This window comes from Myripristis murdjan, chromosome 15 (genome assembly GCF_902150065.1).
Source record: "Myripristis murdjan chromosome 15, fMyrMur1.1, whole genome shotgun sequence".
NCBI lineage: Eukaryota > Metazoa > Chordata > Actinopteri > Holocentriformes > Holocentridae > Myripristis > Myripristis murdjan.
In genome coordinates this window covers 25,694,246-25,721,046 of record NC_043994.1, presented here as the reverse complement: position 1 = coordinate 25,721,046, position 26,801 = coordinate 25,694,246, and the positions used below count along the sequence as shown (strand labels likewise).

General features: G+C 44.9%; 1 protein-coding gene across 2 annotated transcripts; it reads right to left on the bottom strand.

The window, feature by feature from the left end:
- Positions 1 to 370: 370 nt before the first annotated feature.
- On the bottom strand, positions 371 to 25,555 carry smoc2 (SPARC related modular calcium binding 2). Of its 2 annotated transcripts, none has more exons than XM_030070860.1 (13): positions 25,264 to 25,555; positions 19,265 to 19,427; positions 16,893 to 16,999; positions 16,538 to 16,637; positions 15,169 to 15,213; positions 12,785 to 12,868; positions 11,681 to 11,755; positions 9,754 to 9,940; positions 8,038 to 8,120; positions 3,168 to 3,267; positions 2,225 to 2,472; positions 1,722 to 1,759; positions 371 to 932 (listed from the first exon to the last, which is right to left on the bottom strand). In XM_030070860.1, exons 1-13 carry the CDS (start codon positions 25,336 to 25,338, stop codon positions 909 to 911), a joined length of 1,329 nt encoding a protein of 442 aa, XP_029926720.1. In that variant the 5' UTR covers positions 25,339 to 25,555; the 3' UTR covers positions 371 to 908. The 2 variants fall into 2 exon arrangements, with proteins under 2 accessions (XP_029926720.1, XP_029926721.1); XM_030070861.1 differs by having other exon boundaries at positions 12,785 to 12,835.
- Between the last annotated feature and the right edge of the window lie 1,246 nt (positions 25,556 to 26,801).

Genomic DNA, 26,801 nt, shown 5'->3' with positions numbered 1-26,801 from the left:
ACACACACATGCTGGACCGGCCAATTTATCTGTCTTCAGTCTACCTGGGAAATTAAATCTGTGAAGAGAACAGAAATAAGTACCAACCGTTTTTCCCAATTTGAAAATGTTGCCTCGGGGGAATTGGCAAGCGGGCTGAAAATGGGATGATACACAACCTTTGCTATGTATGACTAATACTTGGCTCCTAAAGACTGTGTCAACAAGGTGTTTTATTAAAGACGCAGCGAGAAAACACAAAACAGCAAAAGCATTACAAGGTTTATATAGTGAGAAGGAAAACATCATAGAGGACTAATTGGATTAAACGCTTTCCTTGACCTATTTAAACTTCTTTGACACTCTGAGACAAGACCATGACGTACAAAGATGTATAAAAGAGTTCTTTATTTCTAATAAACATGAATACATGTGAACAAGAAGGACTTTTTTTTTTTTATGATGCCAGGTTTAAAACATTCTTGCAAACTGCTGTACAAAGCTCAGGGAGGGATGCTATAGGTCAGTACATGAGAGATGGTATGATCTAAGTTATTGTGGCTGTGTAGCAAACTATCCATACATCTGCATTAACGTCAACAATGATGAGAGGAACGGTCGGTCGACGGGGGAGGGGCACAAAATGCAACATCACACATGAAAACTTGTACAACTCTGAAAAGTATACTTTTTTGACACACAAAGGACACATACATTGTATGTGTTAAATAATTTCTTGTTTGTCAGGACATAAAAGCTAACTACATCATTCACAGATTCAGCAGTCTGTTTAAATACCTTATCTCTACAAAGTGAATTTACATTTTTTTTTTTTTTAAAGTACAAAGTGCAAATACTATGGTTTCCATTATTGCCGATTGGTGAGGGCAGAATCTCCAAGGGTTGAAGGGAAAATCTCTGTTGTTGGCTTAGCCTTGCTTCTTTGACGGATTCTGAGAAGAGGGAGTGAGCGTGTTACTGTTTGATTGGAGTTATTTTAATGGCTGTATCTTAATACCACAGTTCATGATGACAGAGATAAAATCATAATGACCTCACATACAGCTATTAACAGAGATGGGATCAAGTCACCCATGTGCAAGTCCCAAGTAAGTCTCCAGTAATTTTTTCTTGGGCAAGTTAAGTCAAGTCAAGTCACAGGTTATGTCAAGTCAAGTCCTGTAATAGATCAAGTCAAGTCCAAGTCAAGTCACATTATTACAATCTTACCTGCAGAATCCGCTCTTAATAAAGAGAAAATATAAGATATTAGTCTGCAGAATGGCTCTCAAATGACGGACTGCCGACATGATGATGACCATCTGATATGACGGGCGTGTTTCTCCAAAACGTAAGGTAGGTAGTAGAGAGGGCATGACTGATTGTCAGGGTCGTTATCCAATCATTACACCACCATTCCCAGCGTGCGCTCGTATATCAGGTAATATTACAGGCTAGAGATATTTATTTTATATTTTATATTCAAACTGAAAACATGAAATGAACAACAATCAAGTCATTCAAGTCAGCATGTCTCAAGTCGAGTCAAGTCCCAAGTCTTAAACTTCCAAGTCGAAGTCGAGTCTCAAGTTTTTTTATTTTTTGTCATTTTGTCAAGTCACAAGTCATTAAAACGGCGACTTGAGTCGACTCAAGTCCAAGTCGCAATGACTCAAGTCCCCATCTCTGGCCATTAATATCCAATGTGTGTGTGTGTGTTAATGTGGGGGGTGGGGGCTTACCGCTTTACTGGAAGATATGCCCTCTCCTGTCTTGGCCCCTGAGGAGCAAATAGTGACATGAACTTCAGGAACCATATTATGGGGACATGATAAAGGTAAAACTCAAGCACTGCCATTTAGCCTCTAAAAAGAAGAAAATTTGGTTCATGAACATCACATTGCACTAGGGTTAGACCGATATCAGTATCAGTCTTTTTTAAGCTGATAGGTGGCTAATTTTGAATGTTTTGTGACTATGTTCTTGTACTGTGTGTTAATACAACTGTCCAAGAAAAATAACATGATATGTTGCTTACAAAACACTTAATTATCTAAAGGCAGGCCTATCTTGAAAACTTAACCCATTTTGCATCTGCATTTGTATTCTGATTCTTACAAAAATTCAGATTGGTATTGGCTGCTATAGGTGGAAAGGCTATAAGTGGAATCATTTACAGTGTAGGTCTGAAGGTTCGGCATGAGGCGATGAATTAAGAAATGAGCATGTGTGTTGTTCAGCTTACCCTCCTCCTTGGTCACGCCCAGGCAGCCCATCAGCTCCTGCAGAGACAGCGCTTTGTCGTTGCTGATGTCGCAGTACTCCACAAACTTCTTCACACACTTCTTAGGCTTGGACTTCTTGCGCAGGAAGCGCTTGAAAGGCTTGATTTCCTTCTTGCCGATGTCGCCGCTGGAGTTTTTGTCCAGCTGACTGAAATACCAGTGGACCACCCTCTCCTCCAGGGTGTGGCTGGGGTCCGGCTCAGCCATCCTGCATGATAGGGATCAGCTGGTCAGTGCATGAGTCAGTCTGTAAGCTCGTCATCTCCTCCTTCACCCCTCCATAAACTGTCAGTGGCGCTCAACCATGCAAGTTTTCATTGCAACTCAAACAATCCAGCAGCTCGTTTCTTACTTGCAATACTCTACTACTACTACTACTTATATGAAAAAAAAAACAACTATCCAGTATAAATATGTTGAAACAAGGCAGTATAAATCAGATTAGCCCTCTAGTATCAATAAATAAAGCATAATAAATGATGTTTTACTCAAGAAAATTCTGAAAACAAGTCGATTAGCATTGGAAAAGTGGGATTATCCCATCCCACTGTCAGATTTTTTGAAGGAAAAAACATTTTAAGACTGCATATGAGACAAAATTACTTCTTCGGCTTAAGATTTCTTAAGATTTCTTGCAGTGTACTACTTTTCTTCTTTGAAAGAGTTTTTCTCACATGCACCGATAGTGGTAACAAAGACAAAAAGTGCAAGAGCCACTGTAGTGCTGAGTACATCCTGATCTGATAACTGCACCCCACCAACCACACAGAGAGGAACTAATTATTGCAGAGTTTGGCTGGAATGAAAACCTGCATACTTCTGGGCCTCCATGGCACATGATTAGACACCGCTGGTCTACATCAATAATGGAAAACTGAACAGATCGTCTGGAAAGCGTCGTACCTGCCGGCGGATGCTGGATCTGTGACAGCGTGCACCATGTCTGTCGACAGCGCGTCAAGCACGCTTGTCAGGAACTCCGTTTTCTTTGCCCCGGGACAGCCTGGAGAATAAAACACAGATAGCTGGATGAGTGTGTGCGTGCGTGCGTCCATTATGGGGCTGATAGGGAAGTGAATATATATATGTCAGCAGACTTAAACACAGAGAAATTATCCGTGCAGTCGACAGCATTACAACAATGAGGAATGCCGCCGTCATAGGTGGCCTAATAAATGTCTGGGGAGGGACGTCAAATAACAGACAGTGCATTTTTAACACAAGTAGCACATAAAGAGAGCAGAGGAGAAAATAAAACCAAACGAGACTGTCGTGGTTGTTTTTACTCCCGTTCATAAACTGTCAGACCTCCCCTCATCTGGAGGAGGAAGAGGATACCTGCCAATCATCCCAGAGGCCCCAGACAGAGAGCGAGAGAGGTTTTGACAGTTTCAGGCACTGAGGGAGTTACTCACTGTTTGTACAAGGGGTCCACGACTAAGCCCTCAAGTGGACCCAAGTACAATTCTGACACACACACACACACACATCGCTTTTCTAGGATTATTTTTGATTCCAATTCCAACAGTGGAGATGTGAAGCAACACAGGCAAGACTGAAGATAGGAAAAGGGCAACACAAGTCATGCATCAGATTCAGTCTCTTGGTGTACATCTTAACACTAGTGCTTCAATAATTATTTGAATATTTGTTTAGTGAATAAACAGAGAAGTACTTATAATTTCAGAAAAAGGTTATTCATTTTAGTTATCAAGTTAAAAACAAATGCCGGTGATAGCTTCACAAATGCTAATATTTACTTGAAATTCCTTCTGAGCTCTGGTAATGTGTTGGCATTTCTCATTTTTGAAATTTGACAGACCAAATGACTGAATGATTGATATTAATCAAACCAAACCAAACAAAAAATGTTATATTGATCAACAATGAAAACAAGAGTTACAGCTTTACCTAATCTTCAGTGTGTGAAGGCTTGACATCCTAGTGATTTGAAGAGATGAAATGTGTTGAAATAACTAGAAATATTATCCAGTCGTATAACCTGATCTCATGCACGTAACATCTGTCATTTAATTCTCAACCAAAACCGACAGAGAAGCATGCCTGCATGGTGAGTGTCACATGCGGAACGTCAAGGGAAAAAAAAAAAACGAGGGACAACTGAAGTGGAATGACCCTAATGATAGTAATTGTGTGTTAGGCCATATAGTTTTAAGAGTAAGGGGGCCAAGGTTGTTCTGGAAGAGCTGAAGGCTACAGAGGCCCGAGAGATTCCTGGATTCCTCTCCCAGCTCTCCTCTGCGTTCTCACAGTCAGTCTTCCCCCTGCGACTCCGCCTGTGGAGCACAAATTCTCCAGGGTTTGCTGGTCTTTTTATGGCCCAGGCCTGCGGGGCCAGATTCTCCCGAGCTGGAGATAATAGCATGCTTTGCCCCGCGCTAACAGGTGGCGACCAGCATCGGGGTAAACACCCAGCACCCACCCAGCCTCCGCTCCACCTTTCCCATGCGGCGCAGGGCTCCACCAGCCTGTGCTGAGCCTCACATGTCCGCCCTGTTACGCACTCTCCTTCACATGCGCTGCTGTCGCGGAGGAGACTTGCATTTAAGTTTTAGTAGGCCCTCACTGGCCCGGGCCCAATAAAATATCTGACCCACCTGTTAATGGCTACGCTGGTGCCTTGCGGGGCCTCTTTTGGTGTATTAGTCTAGACGCTCACACAATTGCACCTTCAGGAGGCAAAGTGTTTTTATCTGGCTACTGACTGAAGGGAGATTTGCAGTTGGACTTGTCTGAGGCTTCGTGTTTTTCATGGAGAGTAAATGTCCTCTCTGTAATGCTGCAGGAATCTGAAAGAACCTCCAGTTTATACAAATGGGACGCCATCAGGTAAGGCTCCGGTCTCTCACTCTGTGCAGTGGAGTTTTTTTTTTTATGGAGGCGGGACAGATTGACTTCTGTCTGTCTGGACACCATTTAGCTGAGGGGCAAGGCCACAAATGTTCCTGCTGTCATTCAAAGGAAATTGAGTCTGGCCATTTTCCGTTCCGTCCCAGGCAAAAGCTGCAAATGGCTGCTGCCTCGTTCCTTGATGATTATAATTATATAACGCCAGAGTTTGACAGATATGGAATCGGAGTTGGTGAAGTTGAGCTGTTGTCCAAAAGAACCTCAAACAATTTGATTCTTTCTTGGTGGAAAAAAAAAAAAAAAAAAAAAAGATTCGCCACCACTAGTCATTACACCCTACTGTCTGTGTACTGTAAATACTTGGCTAGTAAGTGCAGGTTTGCATGCGTGTGTGTGGATGTGTGTATGTGTTAGTGTCAATAAGAAGGCTGTGTTATTCTACGGAGCCACATGGGGCAGAGGCCTGTCAGCACTCACAGCTGCAGCTCCCGACGCCTGCCCCAGTGCGATCCCTGGGTCCCGCTCTCGGGAGAAAACCAGCCAAACACCGCCGCTTTCCTTTCTTGCCCCTTTCAGTGCGAGTTGCTCCCCTCTTGCATCTCGCCCCATAAACCTCTCAACACCAGTGCTTCAACAGCAAATGGGCTGCCACAACGTGAAGGCAACATTTATAATTATCCCAGGTTTATACACTAACACGGTTTACAGCCATTGACGCAATAGCTCATAAAGAAAACAAGATGCTGCGTTTTCAGGCTCTCTGTCTCGGCATATTTTATAATGGGACAGGCTGATATGGCACAGGTTTTTCTGACAAGTTTAGATTGGAGCCTGGGTATTTATTAGTGTGTGTGTGTGTGTGTTGGGCGACAGGTAGCCTGCGTGATTGAATTTATTTCTGTCCTACCTCTGTGTGTTTAGGGGGTGTTTGGTTAGGTGTGAGGTCAATCTCACGGGATAGTTACGGCTTTTTTTTTTCACCCACCCCTCCTCACATGTTGCGCTGTCAGCTACACAGTGTACTATTCACGCTCAATATCCGAGGACTCATATACAACGCCGATGCCACTGGAGGAGAAATGACTAAGATTTGCTGATCTAAGAGGCATTTATCTGTGACGGTCCATCCCGCTGTTTGATCCGCTCTGCACAAGTGTCCTCAGTGCCTCAGCGGGAACAGAGTGCCGCTCTGCTGCTCTCTGGACCTGTTCTGCTAAATCCAGCACCTGCGAGCACAGAGCGGAGCCCTGGCCCGGCACACTGTTACATAAACAGTCGTGGATGGGACAGGAACAGTGGGCGCTCTGTTCATATGCTGCTGGATTATTAACATGTTTACCAACCCACCAAAAAAAAAACAGCTAAAGACGGCGAACTTGCCAAGCGCCGTTCAGCCTCAAACCTCAATTCTGTTGTGTGTAGCACCTGAAAGTGATTACAGTATTCCTCTTTCTTCTATCATGTTTTTTTTTTTTTTTTTTAATGATGCGAACATTTAACTTTGACTGCTTCGATCGCCCATCTCTTGGAAGAGCGTGATGTGGGAAAGCTGGACTCACGACACAGCTGTAGGTGTGAAAAGTGGCCTGTTGAACCTGATCAGGAGATTTGGCAGTTTTACATTGTTGTTTCTCTGAATCGGCCTCAGACTAACATGACCTGTGATCCGTCCCGATCACCTCTCACACCCCGCTACCGTAAATCCAACTGGGATATTTTAACATGACAAGAAAACCAACGACGTGACATTTTGGTCAGGCAATTTTCCTTGCATCGAATAACTCGTTGACCATTTTTCAGGAGAGTCTAAACTGATCTAAACTGATCATAAGAAGCAGATTTTTACTTAAAAACTGACGACTGACAACTGAAACATTTCAAAGAATATTATTTGAACAATATTATTTTGACATCACACCTAACATTACCATTTGGTTCAGAGGGATTAAGATTAATTTGATTATTAAACAAGAGATTTTTTTCATACATGAGTCATATTGTGATACATATCAATTTTGAGTGCTGTGATATTGATTTCAGACATGTTGCTCAGCCTTACTAACTAGAAACAAGGGCTGAACAATTAATTAGAATATTAAATATTAAATATTAAAATAGCCAGGGGGCGAAGAGCAATATCCAAATTGCAATCCAAGCTGCAATTTTTTGACTGGGAAAAATTTCTGACAAAATACTATAATAAATGATGGTGGTGCTAAGAGTTGACCTCGCCTACATACTGTATTCTTCATATGTTAAAAAAAAAACAAAAAACATACTTGTTTGATACAGAGTCAAGTAAAAACGTTTTTATTCAGTTTCATCATTCCCACTAAAATCGTGTATCATATTACAATTACAACATAACTGCAATATGATTTTTTCACCATATTGTTCAGCCCTACTAGTAACCCCCCAAATAAACAGATAATCCCACCTGTGACTAAGCAAACGCACCATTACCTCCCTAAAACCGCCTCCTCTCCCTCTGTTGAGTTATCTACACTGCTGTCAATCTATCTATCACTACCTGTCCTTGGCATCCTATTATCCATCATTATCTCCACCTCTCCCCCATGCTGTTTCTTCTCCATCCCTATCGTCCCGCCTATCTTCCATCTCCCCATGTCAGCTAGAGATTACACCCCCGTCTGATCCGCGACACCGTCTCCTTGCTCTCTGGCCAGTGAGGGGCAGTATCTGGGAATCCTCAAGCCTTTATCAAGCATTTCCTGGACCTCATGGTGCTAATGATGTCAACAAACACACGCTCGCACTCACGCGGCTACGCTGTTATCACGGCTTTGCAATCAGAGGCCGCAGTTGGAGGGCGGCGGCTGAGGAGCTTTTTTTCTGAACAAAGAGGGGAAACAGTAACCAAGCCAACTCTTCTGAGACCTACCTTGGAGATGTCTGCTCCTATAATGGTCCTTAGGTTTTGTGGGGTGGGCTCTGGCATTGCCGTCACACTTTGGCTGCTCATATCTGTGACAGAGAATAGGCAGTGTAAGTAAATTCGGCGTTGCTCGAAGCTAAATGGGTAATAAGCATTGTTTGCAAAAAAAAAAAAGAAAAAAAAAAAAAAAGAAACTGTCCTCATCATGGAAATTAGAGAGCACTCCCATGATTCCAGTTGCCCCCATACAGTTAAATCTCGGGGATTCAAGTAAATTTCTGTGGCAAACAAGAGGCTGTGAAACAGGTCCAAGAAGAGGGGAGGGAGCTGGGGCTGGTATGAGGACAGAAAGAGGGCAAGAGAACGAGAGAAAGAGCATAATCATATGAGAGAGGAATAAGGGGAAGGAGGCAGACAGGCAGACAGGGAGCGTGGGACACAAGGAAGCTTTCATGGCCTCCCTTGGAGAGCCAGCGGAGCCCCAATTGCTGCTGTGCAAATCAGCCAAATGCTGGCCGGGGACAAGGGAAGAGAAGGGGGAAAATCCACGCTTGCATATGTGTGCTAATGCGCTGTCTGGCGCTCTGCCTGGAGTCTTGTTAATCTGATACCCGAGCTCACTGTTCAATAAAAGTGTACCCGCACACAAATGCCCCCCGCTCTGCCAGCCTGGCTGACCTTTGACCTGCCGCTCACCATCCCACTGAGTCACACTGCTGCATCAGCCATGGAAATGTCTGGCTGTTTATCTCAGATATTTGCGACTCGGCTTCTCGGGAAATAAATCAGATTGTGCGTGCATTATGTTCTGGGGTGTTTACATGATTGCCCGCACACTGTGCACAGACCGAGAGGCGAGAAGTATTTGCACATAACAGTAACGATAATCACAGGGCCGGGCACCGGCTTTGATCACCTGATTCTTTTCGATTCCTATTTGATACAAAATTCAGTTAAATTCTGTTTTATTTTTATTTTTTATCAATTCAGTTAGGGATTTTTCAGTTGCATTACCAGTTTTATAGCTTACATTTAGCTTTGCTTTTGTTTAATATTCTTTACCACCAAGTTTTTTAAATCCAAAATACATCAGTGTGTGGGCTTGTGGGGCGCTTGTGCCATTGTTCGTTTATCTGTTCAAAACATAATTTGGTCAAATGAGCTCCCATAGGCTGGTAGTGGAACAGACAGCAAGTGCAGGAGGGGAGACGCACTACATATAACACTTAACAAAAATATTCACACGTCCACTGAAAAAATTAACAGACAGATAGATCGACCAGGGGAGACGAATCGATATTGAATCGCTCCCATGAAGAACTGATAAATTGGAAAATCAATCCTCTCACTCTGCTCTGGTAATATTTCTGCAACGTTTTAATGAGCCTTGCTGGGAACATGCTCTTCTTGCCAGCCCCCCTCCCAGGAGGTCAGAGTCAGCTAGAGAACAGCGGCCCAGCCGAGTTGGTGGGGATTTAGTGTTGTGCTCAAGGGCGCTTCAGCAGGGTAAACATTTGAAAACTCTGGGCTCCAACATGGCTCATCCAGCTGAATGCTGACCTCCCTAAACTTTAAGCCATTCAGCTCACCTGCTTGGTGTCTCAACTTCCGCGGGATTTTGAAATGACCACCAGAAAGATAAATAAAAAAATAAGAAAGTCAAAAAATTGTAGATGCAGTGTATTGTAATGGTGAGTTTTGGGTTGTTGTCGTCTCTCCTACCTGGTGGAGGTTCCAGGTATGGGCCGGCCGGTGTCCACCAGCACACACCAGCAGTAGCCGGTGGAGGGGTGGCACTGCACCGGCTTGTAAAGCCCGCCGTGCGCACAGTCAGGCACAAACACCGCCTCGTTCTTGTGCTGCTTCGCCTCCTCCTGGGCCGACTGCTGCTCCTGGTCACATGATGAGGCTGGGGAGGCAATCAGAGGTCAGAGGGGAATCAGTGGACGTGAGGATGAACACACACACACACACACACACACACACACACAGGCAAATGCATAGCCCATAGGCCGGCCCAGCAGAGATAGCATTCACTTAGGTGGTCCGGGTTGCGTGACTCGGCAAATGCGCACACCCACACGCACTCAGCGAACAAGAGCGTTTGTTTAAAGTGAGGAATTGGATTCACCCCTGACCAGATCTGGCTACCACATTTTGGATTTATAAAACATATGCTTGAATTCATTTCCCTTCAAAGTCAAACACTTCCCACTGCTATCCCACAAAATAGCCGCTCTAACCATCACGGCAAAACCCCCGAGGAGGAGGAAGAGGGGAGGAGGAGGAGGAGGAGGAAGAGGCTGGGACTTGAAGATGAAGACGTAGGGATGGAGGATGAGTGCTCGGAGACAGTGTGTGTAGACTGCTTTATCAGCCCCCCGTGGCACTGTTTACGGACATTAACAGCCTAATGACTAAGCACAGCTCCCTATGCCCCAAGTTAAGTAAATATTTGGACGCCCAACTGCCCTCTGTTGATGTGTGTGACAGAGAGAGAGACAGACAAGACAAAGGGGGGGAGCAGTGGTCAGTCGGGGCCTTCGCCTTATTCTCTACCACACTCGTGTTATAATACTTCAGGGCGCCGTGAAGCACCGGGAATCTATGCATTTGTATATTCAAAGTTCCCAGGGAAAAAAATGCGATGCTTCGTGATCCCCTCCCTTTATCCATATGTATAGAGAGCAGCATTGTCTGGGTGGGAGAAAGCCGGGGGTTTCGGGGAGGCTCAGCAGGATCTAATCAGTCGTCTTTGTGCAGAGCAGCCTCCTACTCCGCCACGCAGCTCTCCAACAGAGATTTGAGCATTAAACTCCTCCGCGAGCCGGGATTGAAACAGAGCTCTTCTGGCCACGAGGGCTTTCATCACGAATCGCTCCTTCTCTTTGCTTGCTACCCACCCGCCTCGGAAGCAACTGTGGGATTATGGATATCCCTTTTCTTTGTTTATTTTCATTAGAGATCCCTGCCCACACAAAAGGGACCAAATGAAATGCCTCCCCGCTTTCTCGACCGACTCGCTTCGCTCCAGTTGTTCTGTATGGGCTCACTTTGTTGGAGCGGCTGTTTTTTTTTTTTTTTTTACCCCAATACCCCAAAGAGCACATGGGTAATCAAAACCATCAATGTGGGGTTTTTTTTTTTTTTCAGGCTTTTTTTTATTGGTTGTAAATTATGATAATGAGATTCACACGCATTCACACACACAACGTTCCCATTTCTATATTGGCCTCAGAATGGCATTGTTTTATAGTGTATGCAATATTTTTCCCCAAAAGAGTAAAGAGGCAATTGATCCATGCAATGAAATCAATGTGTGTGTGTGTGTGTGTGTGTGTGTGTGTGTAAGAGGAGCACGGGAAGGACCAGCCAGAAGAATAGGAGATGCTGTGTTTGTGCCATGTGCTGATAATTACAGCTATGCTGCAAAGTGAGGAACCACAGAGAGAAGCAGATCCTTAAAGCCTGACGCACTCCAACACCAAGATGTATTGGTTTCACAACCCACCATCTGTCCTTAAAAGACAGGAACAGCCTCAAACCATGATTGCTCACACAAGGAGGAAAAAGACAGACTGTGCTGTGGGTTGAGGTTAGCAAATACCCAATCGACATCATTAAAGAAAAAGTGCTCTTTGAAACTCACATGCCGCTCTGGTTCTGTTGTTCTGCCGGCTGCGGACCTGCTCCGTCCACAGAGTCGGGTACTGGGAAATGATGTCTGAAAGAAATCACCGAGACAGTTTTATTAGTTTCAATTGAAAACACACTCATTCATCATCTAACCCAAACCTGGTGGTTCCAAAACACACAGACTGTAACTTACACTTCAAGGTTATCATATCTCACATGGCTTGGATGGATATGGAAAGTACATTGTGGACGACATCTGTGATCAGTATTGGCAGTAGCCGCTGATCGTCATAAAGCAGTCATCAAAACATATATATGAATGTAAAATAAATACATTTTACTCTCAGAAAAGCATTAATTTACGCTTCTCCCCCTTACAAACGCCCTATCATCGTATATCTTCGATGAGTTTGATGCTAGCTCCTATAATATCCTGTATACTTATGTCATAAAGATTTATGTCGGCCTTAAAAAGTGGTTAAACTCTGCTCCACAAATAAAAAAGTGGATAAGGTGAGTAAAACTGAGTTTAGGTGGGTTCAACCTCCACGGCATCCCTGCTAATCGTATGGAAATCAGCACTCTGTTAAAATGTAAATGGCTTACTTCCCTTATACAAATGTCCCATGTGAAAATACATGTGAATTAAAAGTCTGTGTTTTTTGGACATGCGTTGGGTTTTACATATCCAAAAGAAATTTCCAAGTTCACAAGTGCCAGGCGTGTACTTCAGACATGAAAATTTCAATTCATATCCAGTATGACAATGTTTGTTTAACACGTGAAAAGTTATTTTCCCATGCAAAATCCAACATGTGCTTAAAAATCATACATATATTTCCATATGTAAGTCTTTTTCAGGCTGGAATCGTGTATTGGATAACAACAAACCTTTATAATAGCATGATGGACTCAGTATAGATGTAAATTACTATTCTTGCTATCTCTATTAATACGCTCAAATAAACCAATAAAGTAAATAAAATAAAATTCTCATTGATTTTCGAATTTAATTTTTCATCATCTCAGTTTAAACAGTGCTCTTGAGCTCTGCTTTTAAGCCCAACCAGCCCAGCTTCACACGCTGTTACTCACAATCTGCTGGAGGAGGACTCACCTTCCTCATCTGCAGGAGGCTGTGGTTCCACCACTAGGCCGGCGGACTCATCTGCATTTAGAATGGAGAATATTTGCAAGGAGACTACAATTACGAGAGTAAGCTAGAAACGAGAACACTTAACTACGTGAGATTTTGCACTTTGCCCGGCCAAGAAGGATGGAGGGAGGAGTGGAGGGACAGACAGAGAGACTGAGACAGAGAGAAAGAGAGAGAGAGAGGAGGAGGAGGCTGGAAACTGAAGGAGGTGAGGTGTGGTGAGAGAAGAGAGGAGGAAAACCGGAGGTATAGTGGTTATGTATTTCCTTTGCTGCTCTTCATGCAACAAGAAAGAGTCCACTATGGAAGACAGACTGAAGTTGGTTAAAATGAATGAAGAGAGGACTGGAACCAACTGGCCCTGCTGGTGCCTGCGTATGGGTTCTGGTAGCTGTGGTGAAAGGGGTAAAGAATTCAATATCCGAGTCCGAGATGAACCAATTAACAGCGGGGTGGATAGAGTTTGGTGTTTGTTTGGTCTGTGTTTGTTTATTTGATTTGTGGTAGGAGGGAGAGAGGGAAGGAGGGTGTGGGCCGCTTGGTGCAAAACCACGGCCGTAGGTGTGGTTAACCTCAGAGCGGGTCACACTTTCTGCTCAAAGTAAAGCTCTGCTAAGGCACTGAGTCAAGGCATCGCTGGGTGTTTCCACAAACAGGGATTAAGCCTCATTCCGGAGCATGCTCTTTTCTTTCTAATTAATTTTCTCCGATGCAAAACTACGATTTTACACTCGACACATATCTGTGATCCCCTCAAGCCTGCTGGGCACATAAAAATACATACACTCACCATGACAGACTGAGGAAGACATGTTATTACTCAGTGGATGGAAATGCCATTTAAAAAGCGTATTTATGATTTGGATTTACGATAAACCACTAATGATCTGTCTTTACTTTGTGGCCTTTTACATGACTGTAACACCTCTTTTAGCATCTGCCAGGAAACCCCTCGTCTTTTTGCGGTCAAACAGCATTAGTTTTACTGCTGTTTGTCAGTCATCAGTTGCAGATGATTCCAAAATGTGAATGAAATCATCAAGACTGTCACCAAAAATGAGCGTATGGGACTTCGTTTGGTGTTTGATAGCTTGCCATTGTCCCCGGGATAAAAGCGAGATGGCCACCGAGGAATGCCTGGGCACCGATGGGCTTCTGCTGAATCAAAATATTGATGCAATCACTGCTATTTTCAGTGCCGGGACACCACAAATCTTCAGTTTATTCTGCTTTTCACCACCCTGTTTATCCAGCCAGTTCAGATTGAACCACAACCCTCATCCCCTCCACCTCCCTTCTTTCCCTCTTCCCCTCTCCATGCCTCTCTCACAAAATTGGACACAAAATTTGCATTCCCAGTTGATCTATGTGTAATGAGTTGGCCGGGCTCAGACAGACGCTATACCCAAGACTGTTTACAGAGAGAGAGAGGCACAGACACAAATGTCACACTGACAGGAATAACCCAAACGACAAACTCAAGTGGCTGCATATGCGCTCACTCTCTCTCACACACACATACACGTGCACACACACACACACACACACACACACACACACACAAGGCATCGATTGGAAACCACCCAAATTACACTTTCTCCTCCTGCATTCAAATTGCATCAGAAAAATGGAAAGATTGGGGCACGATATACATTATGTGGACTTAGTGGTTCTATAACTGGAAGAGATCAGTCACTGGTGAGAGAGAGAGAGAGAGAGAGAGAGAGAGAGAGAGAGAGAGAGAGAGAGAGAGCAGGAGGGGTGGAGGACAAATTATGATTGCAAACATTTGCTTGATGACACCGCTGCTGAAAGAGAAGAGTGGTGCAAATGAAAGATGATGTTATTATCTTATGTTCGACAAGGAGAGCGTATGATAAGTGAGCCTTCCTCCACTCGGGCGGCTCTCCGGCTGTCGGGCGGCCTGGTAAAGACAAGAGGCAGTTATAGGCAGTGGGGCTGCTGGCGGTGTGCATGAAAGCTCACCGCAGCCTCTCTCCTTGGACTCGTTACTCAGTAACAGGCTGCTTTTTATATCAGCCCTCGGGCTGCTCACACTCTCTCAATTGACAAAATATTGGGGAGGCAAGCCTTAACAGGCGACCCACCCGGCACATCATACATATTCACCAACACAGGTGCAGGCAAACACAGGCACACAAATGTGTATGCATGCACACGTACGCATGCATACACATGATTAGATACTTACACACTTGTTCACACACGCATGCGCACACAAACACACACACACACACAGGCATGCACGCACACACACAAATGCACATAAATATACACACAGACAAATAAAAGAGATTTTTTTGTTGTTGTTGTTGAGTTCTCACCTGCTTTTCCTGGTTCTCTTGTGCTAGCCCTCTCCTGTTTTGATCCTGAAAAGAGATGTTTAGGTGTTTGAATTGAAATTAGAATTTATTAAACGTTCCCCTTTTCTTTTAATTCATGCATATCCTCTGAGGAACGATACATGTTATTTATGTCAAATAATTACATACAATAAATTATCACTACACACTTAGATTCTCATCATCGATATCAATAAGAAAGAAAGACTCTTAGCTTTTGGCTTCATTTTGCAAGAGAACTGTAGTGGAGAAATACATCAACTATCTGTGGGTTTTTTTTCTCAATCGTTATTCATGTATGCACAGTGGCTCCAGTGCACTAACATCTTACATATGTACGGAGCTGCATGTTTTTAGCTTTCAAATAAACAGCTACAGTTACAATACTGCTCACGCTTACAATACTACTACAGCCGCTACTACTGCTACTTCTGTAGTTTTCTCACAATTGACACAGCAACAACTTCCAAGCCAGCCCCACAGAGGAACACAGGCAGGACATGTGGCATTGGTTATTTGATTGTTTGGCAGACGCTGTCCTCCAAGAGCGCTCGCATTCCTCACAGTTTAACTTTGTTGCTCAACTCCGTGGCAGGGATTTTCTACTGGGCTTATTTACACCACAGCCCCATGCCTTGAGCAACGCACAGTCCTCGGGTGGCCCACAAACTCTGTGGCCTTCGGTCCACTTGCTGACCACTTTCCCACAGGACGGCGGATTACAGTTGCACCTCCCACAAACAATGGAATGCCAGTTGGTTTTCTGTGTTGAATTTGCCCAATCATCATTGCTCCACAAAATCACAATGCATACATTCTAGTGCACATCAGCATATTGGCTATCATATATCAGTCTTACTGTAACACAAACAACCACGACACTAGGCACTGGACAAAATATACTGAGTGCAGTGATGTAGCCTTGTAGTAAATACAAAGATGACCTGCATTTGGTGATTGTTGGCAAGTAATCGCCAATATAAAAGAAAATGAATTGTGGTAATGAATTTCCTGAAGCTTTAAGCTTTGATTTCTGCATTATTTTTCCTTGAGATCCTGCATTCGAAAACAAATTTCAGTGATGGAAACAATGAATTTACATCATCAGGATCAGCTGCAAAAGGTTGTTTGACTGTATTTCTGCATATTAAAAGGTAAGAGAACTATTTTTTTTTGTGTGTTAACCTTCTATGACTTCCCTATGCATGTATGTGAACACACCTTGAACTCGAAAATCAGTCCACATACACAAACGTGCAAAAAATATGTTGTAAATGATAAACTGGTAAGATTTTTGACAGCCATGCTGCTCGGTCACCATTACAAACCAGGATATTGGGATTATACTAACCTTGGCACCGAGGTTTTTTATTGGCCACAGCTGAGCCACTGATAGGTCGTCCATTGGGTGTCACACACCAGCAGTATCCAGTGTAGCTGTGGCACTGGACCTGTGATGGAAATACAAATTAGAGTATAGACCAAAAGCAGATACAGCAACAAAAGAAGGCAAGGCTCAATTCCACAAATTGGGGAATCCATGTACACACTCTCTAATCATAACACTGTCACAAAAAAGCTGTTTGAATGAGGCTCCAAGTCTAGGAGCATTACTCTTCTTTACTGTGACTCGCCTGACACTTGGCATGTAAATGCTGGTGAAATTCAAAACAGAGAGTGTCACAGATGGTGCATTTCTTTGTTACCTCGCTGTACGTGCCATCAGGGTTGCATACAGGCACAAAGACCTGAGGGAAGAGCTTCTTGGCCTGCTGCTCTGTGTATTTCTTCTCTGCTACACATCTGGATGTATCTGAAGAGAACCACAAATCATCAGAATCACTACACACCGCAGAAACTCATGATTCAACCCACAACTCAAACTATTTTCGTATGTTGCACAATTCGAAAAATATTCAAAGTGAGTGGGACATATTGAATCTCAAAGATCATGAAAAATGAGTGAAAAAGGCAGGGAATGGGGGAGACAGAGGGGAAACAATTCAAGACTCTTTCGGAAGTGGCAGATGCTTGTGTGGCTGGGAATAGAACCAACACCCCTGGTCTTATTAGGAGCGAATCAGGCAAGCCTGCACGGTGCGGCCCAACAGCCAAGTGGTAAAGCCATTACTGAGCGAGGCAGCTCGTGCTTCTCCTGGAGAACATTCCAGTTACCCAAGAAAAGGGCTGATGCACAGGAAAAACCTGACCCTCCCCAAACCTCTCTGTCTGTCTCTCTTTCTCCTCCTAAACCTCAATCGTCTCTTCAGTTCAGCCCAGGCTGTCCTCTTAGTATTTGTAGACATAAAAGTGGGTCAGGCACGCTTCACCTCTGAGCACCTTGAGTCCTTTCACATCTCCGTGTCAGAGCAATGGCTCATCTTCACTTTCCAGAGCCGCTTCATCTTACCTGGCCAACAACAGCAGCTGTACAAACTCTGAGGAGATGGTGGGCATGGTGATGGGACGGTTGATGGTAACTTTGTGTGACACATTAGCTGCCACGCAGTACCCGTCTGGCTGGCAGGCCCAAATCAAATTAAAACAATGACTCATGCTAAGTTTAAAAACGGTCTCCAGTCTGGTCAGGAGGCGCTATGTCGCTGGCATGGCCCACAGCAGATTGTCCATTAGACTCAGTCAGGGGAATGTGCACTGGTTTCTCTCAGTCTAGTGTGTATGCATGTGTGTGTGTGTGTCATTGTCACTGGCGTGGAGAAGGGGCAAGACGCTGGATGTTCCGGATTGAGGGAAACAGGGAGCTGAGGAGCTCTAAAGTTAGCTCCAGTGGAAAAACCCGAAACCAGCGTCCTTCTCCAGGGGGCTCTGACCAAAAAGCTGACTGGAAAAAATGACAGGACACTTGAATCATCTGAGCCGAGCGATAGAAAACAAATGTGGTGCCAGTCTCACCATCCTTAAACACAAACCCATCTCTGTGCTGCTAGGCCAGCCCAGCTCTCTGGTTTATTTCGGCTGCTGACTAGGCTGCTGCAGAAGTCACACTCTGTGTCTTTCACCCTGGCCGTCCAGAAACAGAGGGGGGGCCAGACTCTCAGAGACCCAACGTTATTGACACATACAATACGACTTTCATGGACTCTCGTCCCTTTCAGCTTCCTAGCTGGAATCCTCCATTCTCTCTCCCGGCTCTGTCCGCCACATCCAGATGTCCCGCTTTAAGACGTTTCCATAGAGACCCAGCACGGGCATAAAATTGCGGAATGTTTTTCCATCATATGAGACTTCTTTTTCAGCGCTCGCCCTCCCTCCATTGGTGATCTAATATTGTAATGTGTAAGAATGGGGCATTGTCCCCAGTCTGTAGAGCGATGAACTAGTGGTATAGAGTTAGTGAGCGGGGCGGAGGTGGGAGGGGTAGGGGGTGCAGTGTTGGGGTGTATGGGCTCTTCCTTCCAGCACTGAGCAACAATGAGGGAGTCTGTGAGCAGCCTGACCTTACTGGCTCTCCTTCCCGTTATGCTTTTCATCTCCAGTCCTCCATTGGTCACGTTTGCACAGGCTTCTCCGCTAGCATGCTTACATGACAGATGACGATGAAAACCGGCCCATCAATTCTTGTCAAGATATTTCATTCAAATGCCGCTAACTCTGCATAATTCATTTGATTGCATCAGAGAACATAAGCCACCATCTCTAATCAATGAGGAAGCTGTTTGCCCCATGTCTCTGCTTTGGGCTTGGATGGAAAAAAGAGGAAAAGCCATATGGAAATAAAAGAAAGCAAACTGTGCCCACTGATTTAAAGCGCTGAATTGGGAATGTCATAATACTTTCAAGCATAAACCATTTCAGTTGAAAACAAAATGAAATATTTGAACATTCTGACGATACACACCCTTGATCAGTGCATAAGGCGTGGGATTATGAATCCTGGCAGGCAGCAGTCCTAGTCCCCCACCCCACCCTTCGCCCTGACTGTGTCAACCCCAGTCGTCATCCCAGCACTCAAAGAATCAATTATGCCGAAATGAATTTAAGCCAGAAGTTTCTACTGTGACCCCCTCTGCGCATTTGAGATCATCAGGCGGCGCTGAAGCGTGACTCATGACCTGACCTTTGCATGGCCCGCGGATGACCTCCAGCTGGGGGTCGCGGCACTTGGCTCGGAGGAACTCGCAGCGCGATGTGAAGGTTCTGCCGTCGGAGGCACACAGGGGTTTTCGAGGACCTCCGTTGCATTCCATGTTGCACTCCTTATCCTGATCCACCCGCAGAAACTGCAAAAGTGAGAAAGGCAAACCTTAGCAGACAAGCACAGAAAAACATTTAGAGCATGCTCGGTGAACCGCTTCCATAAAGCTCTGCTCCAAAACAGTTTAATCTCCCCAGCAGCAGGTGTGATTCTGAAGGGATTTATGAAGTCTAAATACAGGGTGGGATTGGTGCTCAAGTAGGGGCAAATACCTTTTTTTTTTTTTTAAACACAGGCTAATATGCCAAAAAGTCAACCACGGCACAGCTGCCCATTGCCAAAGCCATACAAAGTAATTGTCAGTTCCTCTTTGCAACCTTCACCGGAGGTTCCAAAACAAGTGTAACACCCTGCCATAAACATATTAGAGAGAACTGATGTACAACACAGAGCCATTACGAGCCCTGAGAGCCGCTGTCAACTTGTCAAGGAGCCGCCGTGCTGTGTCTTGTCTCGGTGAAGGGCGGGGGCGAAAAGGCTGGAGAAGATATGAGTGATGCTTCCTCTCTCCTTTGTCTGTGCCAACACCTGTGCAGATATTCACCTGGAATCACTCCTGAGGATGTTTTACTCAGCCATGAAAAGAGAAACAAGGACGCAGACTCCCGGCTGAACGCATCGGATCACCTGTGTCAATGCCACCATTGTATCTGCCACCGTGGTATGAAACCCCCTCGCCGGGCCACACAAAAGCGGGGGGGCCAACAAGCTGTGACTGCTACAATGAATGAAAAAAACAGTGAATGAGAGAGTGGCTGAATAAACTAGATGTCAGAGAGCTTTGTGCTGCTACAGTGTGAGTATTGAGTTTTCATAATCATTGCGTGATTCATTCATTTGTTTGAAATAATGGCTTGAATTGAATGGAAAAAAACAAGCTTCATGCCCAGGCCTTCAATCCAGGTGTTTTTTTTTTTGTTTTTTTTCAGTCATATCCAAAAGTAAATATCTGTCTGTACACTGAAATGTCTTCGCCTGCTCCTTTTTTGTGTTCTTTTACAAATGAAAATATCTGAATGCATGACAGAGTTTTTTTTTTTTCATTCAGTTTTGTTTTGTTTTGTATCTTTTTTGTTCAGGTTTCACTGCATGCACGCACACCCAACCCAGACTTGAATGCCCTTTCTGTCTGCTATTTACAGCCAGACAGACAAACTGATAGACATGCACTCACACACACAAACACACACACACACACACTAGTCAATCTAAAGCAAAGAATCAAAGCCTGCACTTAAGGGCAGGCCATATAAATCTATTGTGAGTTATCAAATGACAGGGCAAGGCAGCATAGCGTTAGAAAAAGAGACACATCGTCCATGAGGAGGGCGGGATGATCACCAATAAAAAAAAATTAGCTGTGTCTGACATCTTACAAATGAAGTGAGAGATGAGGCTTGGTAGTGGCCCCCTGCGTTCAGAGGAGCAGGGCTGCAGGGCTGCAGGGTCACGCTGCACCTGGAAGAGGGCTGGCTGGGAAGGCGGCATTGCCCTGGGCCAAGGGGGAGATACAGTCCCCTCTGTCAGCCCTGCTCATAAATCTTCCCAAGGGGAATCAGAGAGGAGAGGCCCGTTGGAACACATCGGAAGAGAAGCCGCGAGGGGGGAAAAGACAAGACTTTGGGATTGAATGAAATTTTTTAAAAAGAAATTTTACGAGCCTCTTCCTCACCGGCTGGCCTTTTAAAAGTGATGTGCTGTCATTCTGTTTCTGAAATATGTCTGCACTGAAAAGAGAAGGGGTTATAAATGATGAGAGAAAACAAAACAAAACAAAAATCACAATTCACAATCCTCAGCTGGAGACTAAAACTAAAACTGGGCTGCCAATTTTTGCATTACAAGCACATCCTGTGTGTTTGGGTCTCGCTGCTGACATTCATCTTCCAGACATAAATCAGGACAGTAAGACTTCTTCCTGTGCTTAGCATGGCAATAAACCTTCTGACAACATGTGCACTTTGGCAAAAGCCTGCTGAGGATGAAACGATGAATAAAACTGATATTTTGGTGCATTCACACAAGTGTGCAGACTTAATTTGGCTTTTTTTGAGGTTAGTCCGACAACATGCAACTGTGCTCTTTTGGGATGTGCACGATGTAGCACTTCTTTTTTTCTAACTAATGCATAAAAAAATCAAATGAAAGTTTATCGGTATCACAATGTGAATAAATGATGCTTATTTTGTTACCCATTTCTGTGTGTACACTCTAGGTTGAACACCCCCCTGCCCCTCCTCGTTAGTGTCTCTGAGTTTCTTGGATTGTCTGCATCATTGCCTCTGACTGACAGTCTCCCGTCGATCCAGCTCAGAGAGCTCGGTCCCCCTCCCTCTCCCTCTGTCCTCCCACACCATTTAGGACATCCTTCTGCAGCGGTGACCTCCTCTCACCCTCCACCCTGTCTTTCACAGCTCACCCCATCACATAAAGTCCAGCAGGCGTGACAGACTGGTCAGAAAACGCTTTCCGCCAAAGACCGCAGCTGCGCGAGGCCAATAGCGGTTCTGATAATGTTTAAGTGTGTCTAGCCGTGCTCGGTGGCAGGCCACCAGCCTCACCACAACCCACACTGGCCACCCCAGCGCTCACACCACACCACCATTATCACGATCGGTGCCTGCCAGCCAACAGACTGACAACCCAAACAGAGTCATTCACCAGCTCAGCATCCTGCTAGATGTCCACTGTCCACCACGCAGCAGAGTGCCAAGTGCCTGCTAGCTTACTGTGCAGCTCCAAGAACCCAGCATCGAAAACATAGCTAGCCATGAAATCAGCCACCCATGAAATCTGCCACCCATATTCTGTGCGAACCCGGCAAAGCACCAGCAGACACAGTGTTACGTCCAAGTGTTTATTTCACAGTTGGCCGCAATTAAGCAAGGGAACAAATAAGATATGAAAGCCTGTGAGAGGAAGAAGCTTTAGAGATGAATGGCATGTTGAGGACCTCTTCCTCCTGTATATTCCTAATGGTAGTCAGACGTCCTGCTGCAGATCTGTGCGTGTTTGGCCGGTGTTGATGGATGTGCGAGGCTGAGGCAGAGCCCTGACACTCCCCTGATGTCTCATTCCAACCTCTACAGGCCGGCACCGTCACCATGCACAGCAGCGAGGCAGAGAGTGATGGATGGCTCCACCTCAGCAGCATCCAGCGCAGGCTTCCACCCTGATTTACCACTTTTTCATAGAAGAAGACTCATACAAGACAGAACACATGTTGTAGCTTAAATCCATTTATGGCTCAAATCCTTTTCATGCTTCCTCTCAATAGCTCAGTTCTCTCTCTCTTTCTCTGTTTCTCTGTCCCCTCATTCGCTCTCTTTGTTTTTACTCTTTCTTTTTTTCCCACTTTGCATGGTCTCTCTCGGAAGATGTTGTTTTTGCATCTGTTGAAATAATACAATAAAAGATTGGCCAAAGAACAAGAGACAGGCGAACGAGGGGGAGATGGGCAGAGTGTAAGGGAGAGGGTTTTTTTTTTTTCCAAGACCAACCAGCATACAAATCAAATCCTATTACCTCCCCCTGGCTCTGCAGCATTGTGGGACTGAATGGAGTGCTGAGGAGGCGAGCCTCCAGCAGAGAGCACATTGTAGGCTGATAAGGGCCTTCTGGGCTGGGAGGCCCCCTCTTCCAGCACCCCGAGAGGCCCCTCACACCACGGCCTTGAAGGGTCAATGGGGGCCCCAGCTGAGAGCCGTGGCAAACGTGTTAAATGGCCTTGGCGGGAGTTTCCTGCATGGATGCTGGGATGCAAGGGGGATCATTAGTTTCCAGCATGGTGGAAAGGGAAGAAAGTGACAGGCTTTAACCAGGCTATTAACTCAATCAAAGGCAACGCCGTTTAATTGCTGTGAAAGATGTTAAAAAGAAAGAGAGGTGGTGTGAAAGGCCATCGATAGTCATGTGAGGATAAAAAAAAAGCTCTCTCTGTGCAGGTGCACCATTTTATGAAAAGAAAGGGGGGCAATCGAGGCCATATGTTACACCAAAGTGCTTTTGTACAGGTTTGAACAAGAGGCAGCCATTGTTCTGGGCGACCTCATCTTTTTATACACTATTTCAGGCTTCTATAAAGCATGGAAAATTTCAGCCTTGTGAATAACCTGGGCTGATTTCCCAAATTTTTAACTGCCTGTTCAGCCTCAACTATGCACAAAATATCACTTGGAGACAGTTTGTTGAAACCAACCCCTAACCCATGCTCTCCTAACCCTGTCATTCAAATAAGAAGTCATCAATCAGTCAAAAAATCTCCTAAAAGTAAAAATCCAGCACTCCATGTGCTGTCTCAATAAGGCCTAATGAACCACAGTTGGGAAATGTGACACAGACCCAGTTACCGGTCAAATGTGCACCACAATACACTGGATCCTCTCATTGCTACAGTCATATCCAGAGCATGCTCAGCATTGCGTCATGTCCAAAAACACTGCTGGGTCTATGTGCCTTTTATGCTACGTGCTAAGTTTATATCACCAACCATTTCATACCCAAGGACATCCGAGAGATAAAACACTCATTTATCCGCTCTTGTTTCATGTGCATGTGTACTGCAGTGAGAATCCAGAGGAGCGCCTGCACGGTACAATACTTCCTCCCACATTCCACAATCCGTAGAGCTGACAGGGAGAGAGGATCTCTGACCCCTCACCCCCAGGTTAACAACTCACGGCCATTTGTTTCCAATTGCATATTAAGGCATCTTCACACTGCCCATAAATAACAGAGCTGGGGGTGGCGGCTGTCACATCAACCTCTAAATCAAGTGGGCAAGCCTCTGACAGCGCACATTCCGCGCTGCAGTACTGTCTATCACTCCTCCCTCAGCACCATACCTGCTCTTGATCGTACTCATAAAACACCTTTCATCTGCCTCAAAGATACACTTCCTTTTCTCCTCTGCTCGGGGCTTTGGGTCAAAACAAACCTGCTGCACTTCCATGCTTCTGGCACTGGCCTTTGTGCTCTGCTCCTGTAAACAATGCCATGTGCTTTGGGACAGCAGACCTGCTGACACTGGCAGTGCAGTGCCTAAAGAGTACTGCATTGTCATCAAAGCTCTTGGATCCAGCCCATGGCTGCATACTTGGCCTCTGGGCCACTGGCACAACAAGAGTGAACAGGATAGAGAGGCAGGCAAGCCGGTGAGCTGTCGGGCAGGTAGGCACTGGAAGGAGCTCACGCTGCTAACAGGCCTATCAACAGCATGCAGACAAGCCAGCAAAGATAACCAGCAGCTCTGCCATGTCACACATAAACTCAGAGTTTACACAGCGCAGGGAGAACATAGAGGCATGGTTTCCAAAACAAACATATTCAATACACAACCCATTAAATTCCATTCAGAAGTAAACCTGAGATTCCTCAAGACATGAAACATGTCCAGAGAAAAACTTTTTAGAGTAGATTTTTTCTGAAAATTTCAGAGAGATTCAGACATTTTCAGAGAATAAAATTCACATTTAGTATGTAAACAGGAGAGCCATGATGCTGTTAAAATGCACATCCTTTTTGGAGTTAAAATACATGTTTTTCCTGTCTCTCAAACTTTGAATTACTGATGAACAAACAGGGAAAAGTTAAGATGAAATGCACAAAATGAAGATGTTAAAGGACATTCTAATGCTAAGACAGGGAGTTTAAAAAAGATGTCCTCATGAAAATGTTTAGAGAAATTGGATTGCACATATATGTGGTGAAGTACTTAATTTGTCGGGCTTCCTCAAGTGTGTTCATCTTGGCCTCTCCACCAGCTATTACGCATGGACGGCTAGACGCAAATTCTTGACTCAAAACCATCTTTTATGAACGGATTTGGCTGACAGATATTCGGGTTATTTGACCTTTCCTACCGTGAGAGCGGAGAACTTTTGAGCGCGTCCGGCGCACAAGAGGCAGAGGAGGACCAGCAGCGGGCAGACGCGCATCCTGATGCGGCTTGGCAATACAACTCTCCAAATTACGCACGGTCCAAATTCCCGCTACGATGGCTGCACTTCACCAAAAATAAATAAATAAATTAAATTAAATTAAACAGAAACACAAGTTGCCTCTGAAATAAATCAAAAAATATAAAAAAAAAAAATCCAAAGTATTCCTTCCGAAAAGTATTAGTGGTAGAGAAGGGGTGCTGGTTTATTTCACTTCGTCTCCTTGGTTTGGTCTGCCAAAGCGTTTGTGTAGACACTCTCCTTATTTCTGGCAGTACGATAAACGCCCCCCCGTGTCCCTGACCTTTTCCCCTCCCTCGGTGTCTCTTCTCCCTTTCTCCCTCTCCCCAATCCGACTTCTTCTCTCCACACCCCCTCCCCGTCCTTGTATTTTGTGGACGAGATCCCTTATCGGATGCAGGCAGTTCCTTGCCGGTAGGTAGGTAGGTAGCCTATAGGTTCTGAAGGACTCCGTCTGCTGCTGGTAGCTGAGGCAAACACGTCAGGTATTCTTTTCTTTCCCCCAGTTTTTTTTCCCCTTCTCCCCCTCCTTGAAACCACAACAAGTAATCCTTTTTCTAGTGTCTTGTTATGAGATTCGATTGGCAGAGAGAGAGAGAGAGAGAGAGAGAGAGAGAGAGAGAGAGAGAGAGAGAGACTACTGTGTGTTGGGAGGGCTGTAACGCAGCGCTGAGACGCAGTCCGGACAGTTTGCGGCCAGACTCCCATAAAACTAAACTCTCCCTTTCTCAACGCGCACGCACGCGCACACGCACCCCTACACACCCCACAAACGCGCACCAAAGCACAATAAATAAATAAATAAATAAATAAATAATACGGCTACTCCTGCCTGATACATTCATTAATAAAATAAAATGAAATAAAATTGTGCCCTGCATGCAAAAACAGGGGAAAACACCGAGGCACATTCACTAAGTTTTATCTTCGTGTTAGTCGTGTTAACAGTGTGATCTGACCGCCTAAATGAACAGTGTGGATGCCTGTGATCAAACTGTCTCTTACAAAAAAGGAGCCCACTGGCGCTGCCTGCAACAGGTTTCTTAAAACGCCCTGAACAAACTTTACCCGGGTTTAGATCTGCGGGCATCAGACGGCAGCAGCTCTCCTCAGGCGTCTGGGAAAGAAGCGGCACCTTATTGTTAGGCTACTACTTGGTATTACCTGTGACTATAACGCCCCCAAATGGTATGTATAAGCAATTACAAGCCACCAGCTGAACTTGGCTGTGCCACCAGCCTGTGCTTTCACAGAATTAGTGAGGCAAAGGAAGCATATTCAGGGATGAAGTGGAGAGTAGATTTGAGGAAAAGATTTTGGGGCTAGTATAAATCTTTAAGACATAAATTCATAGTCGACCTACGCCGCATCAGGACGCCTGTATCAAACATTTATGTGGAGATATATATGAAAACTCAAGGAAAAAGCAAGATTAAAAG

Coding starts and splice junctions, on each gene's coding strand:
- smoc2 (XM_030070860.1), bottom strand. CDS start 25,338: ATGCGCGTCTGCCCGCTGCTGGTCCTCCTCTGCCTCTTGTGCGCCGGA. Junction 19,428..25,263: donor AAAAGTTCTCCGCTCTCACG/GTAGGAAAGGTC, acceptor TCACTTTTGCAG/TTTCTGCGGGTGGATCAGGA. Junction 2,473..3,167: donor GATCCAGCATCCGCCGGCAG/GTACGACGCTTT, acceptor CCTATCATGCAG/GATGGCTGAGCCGGACCCCA.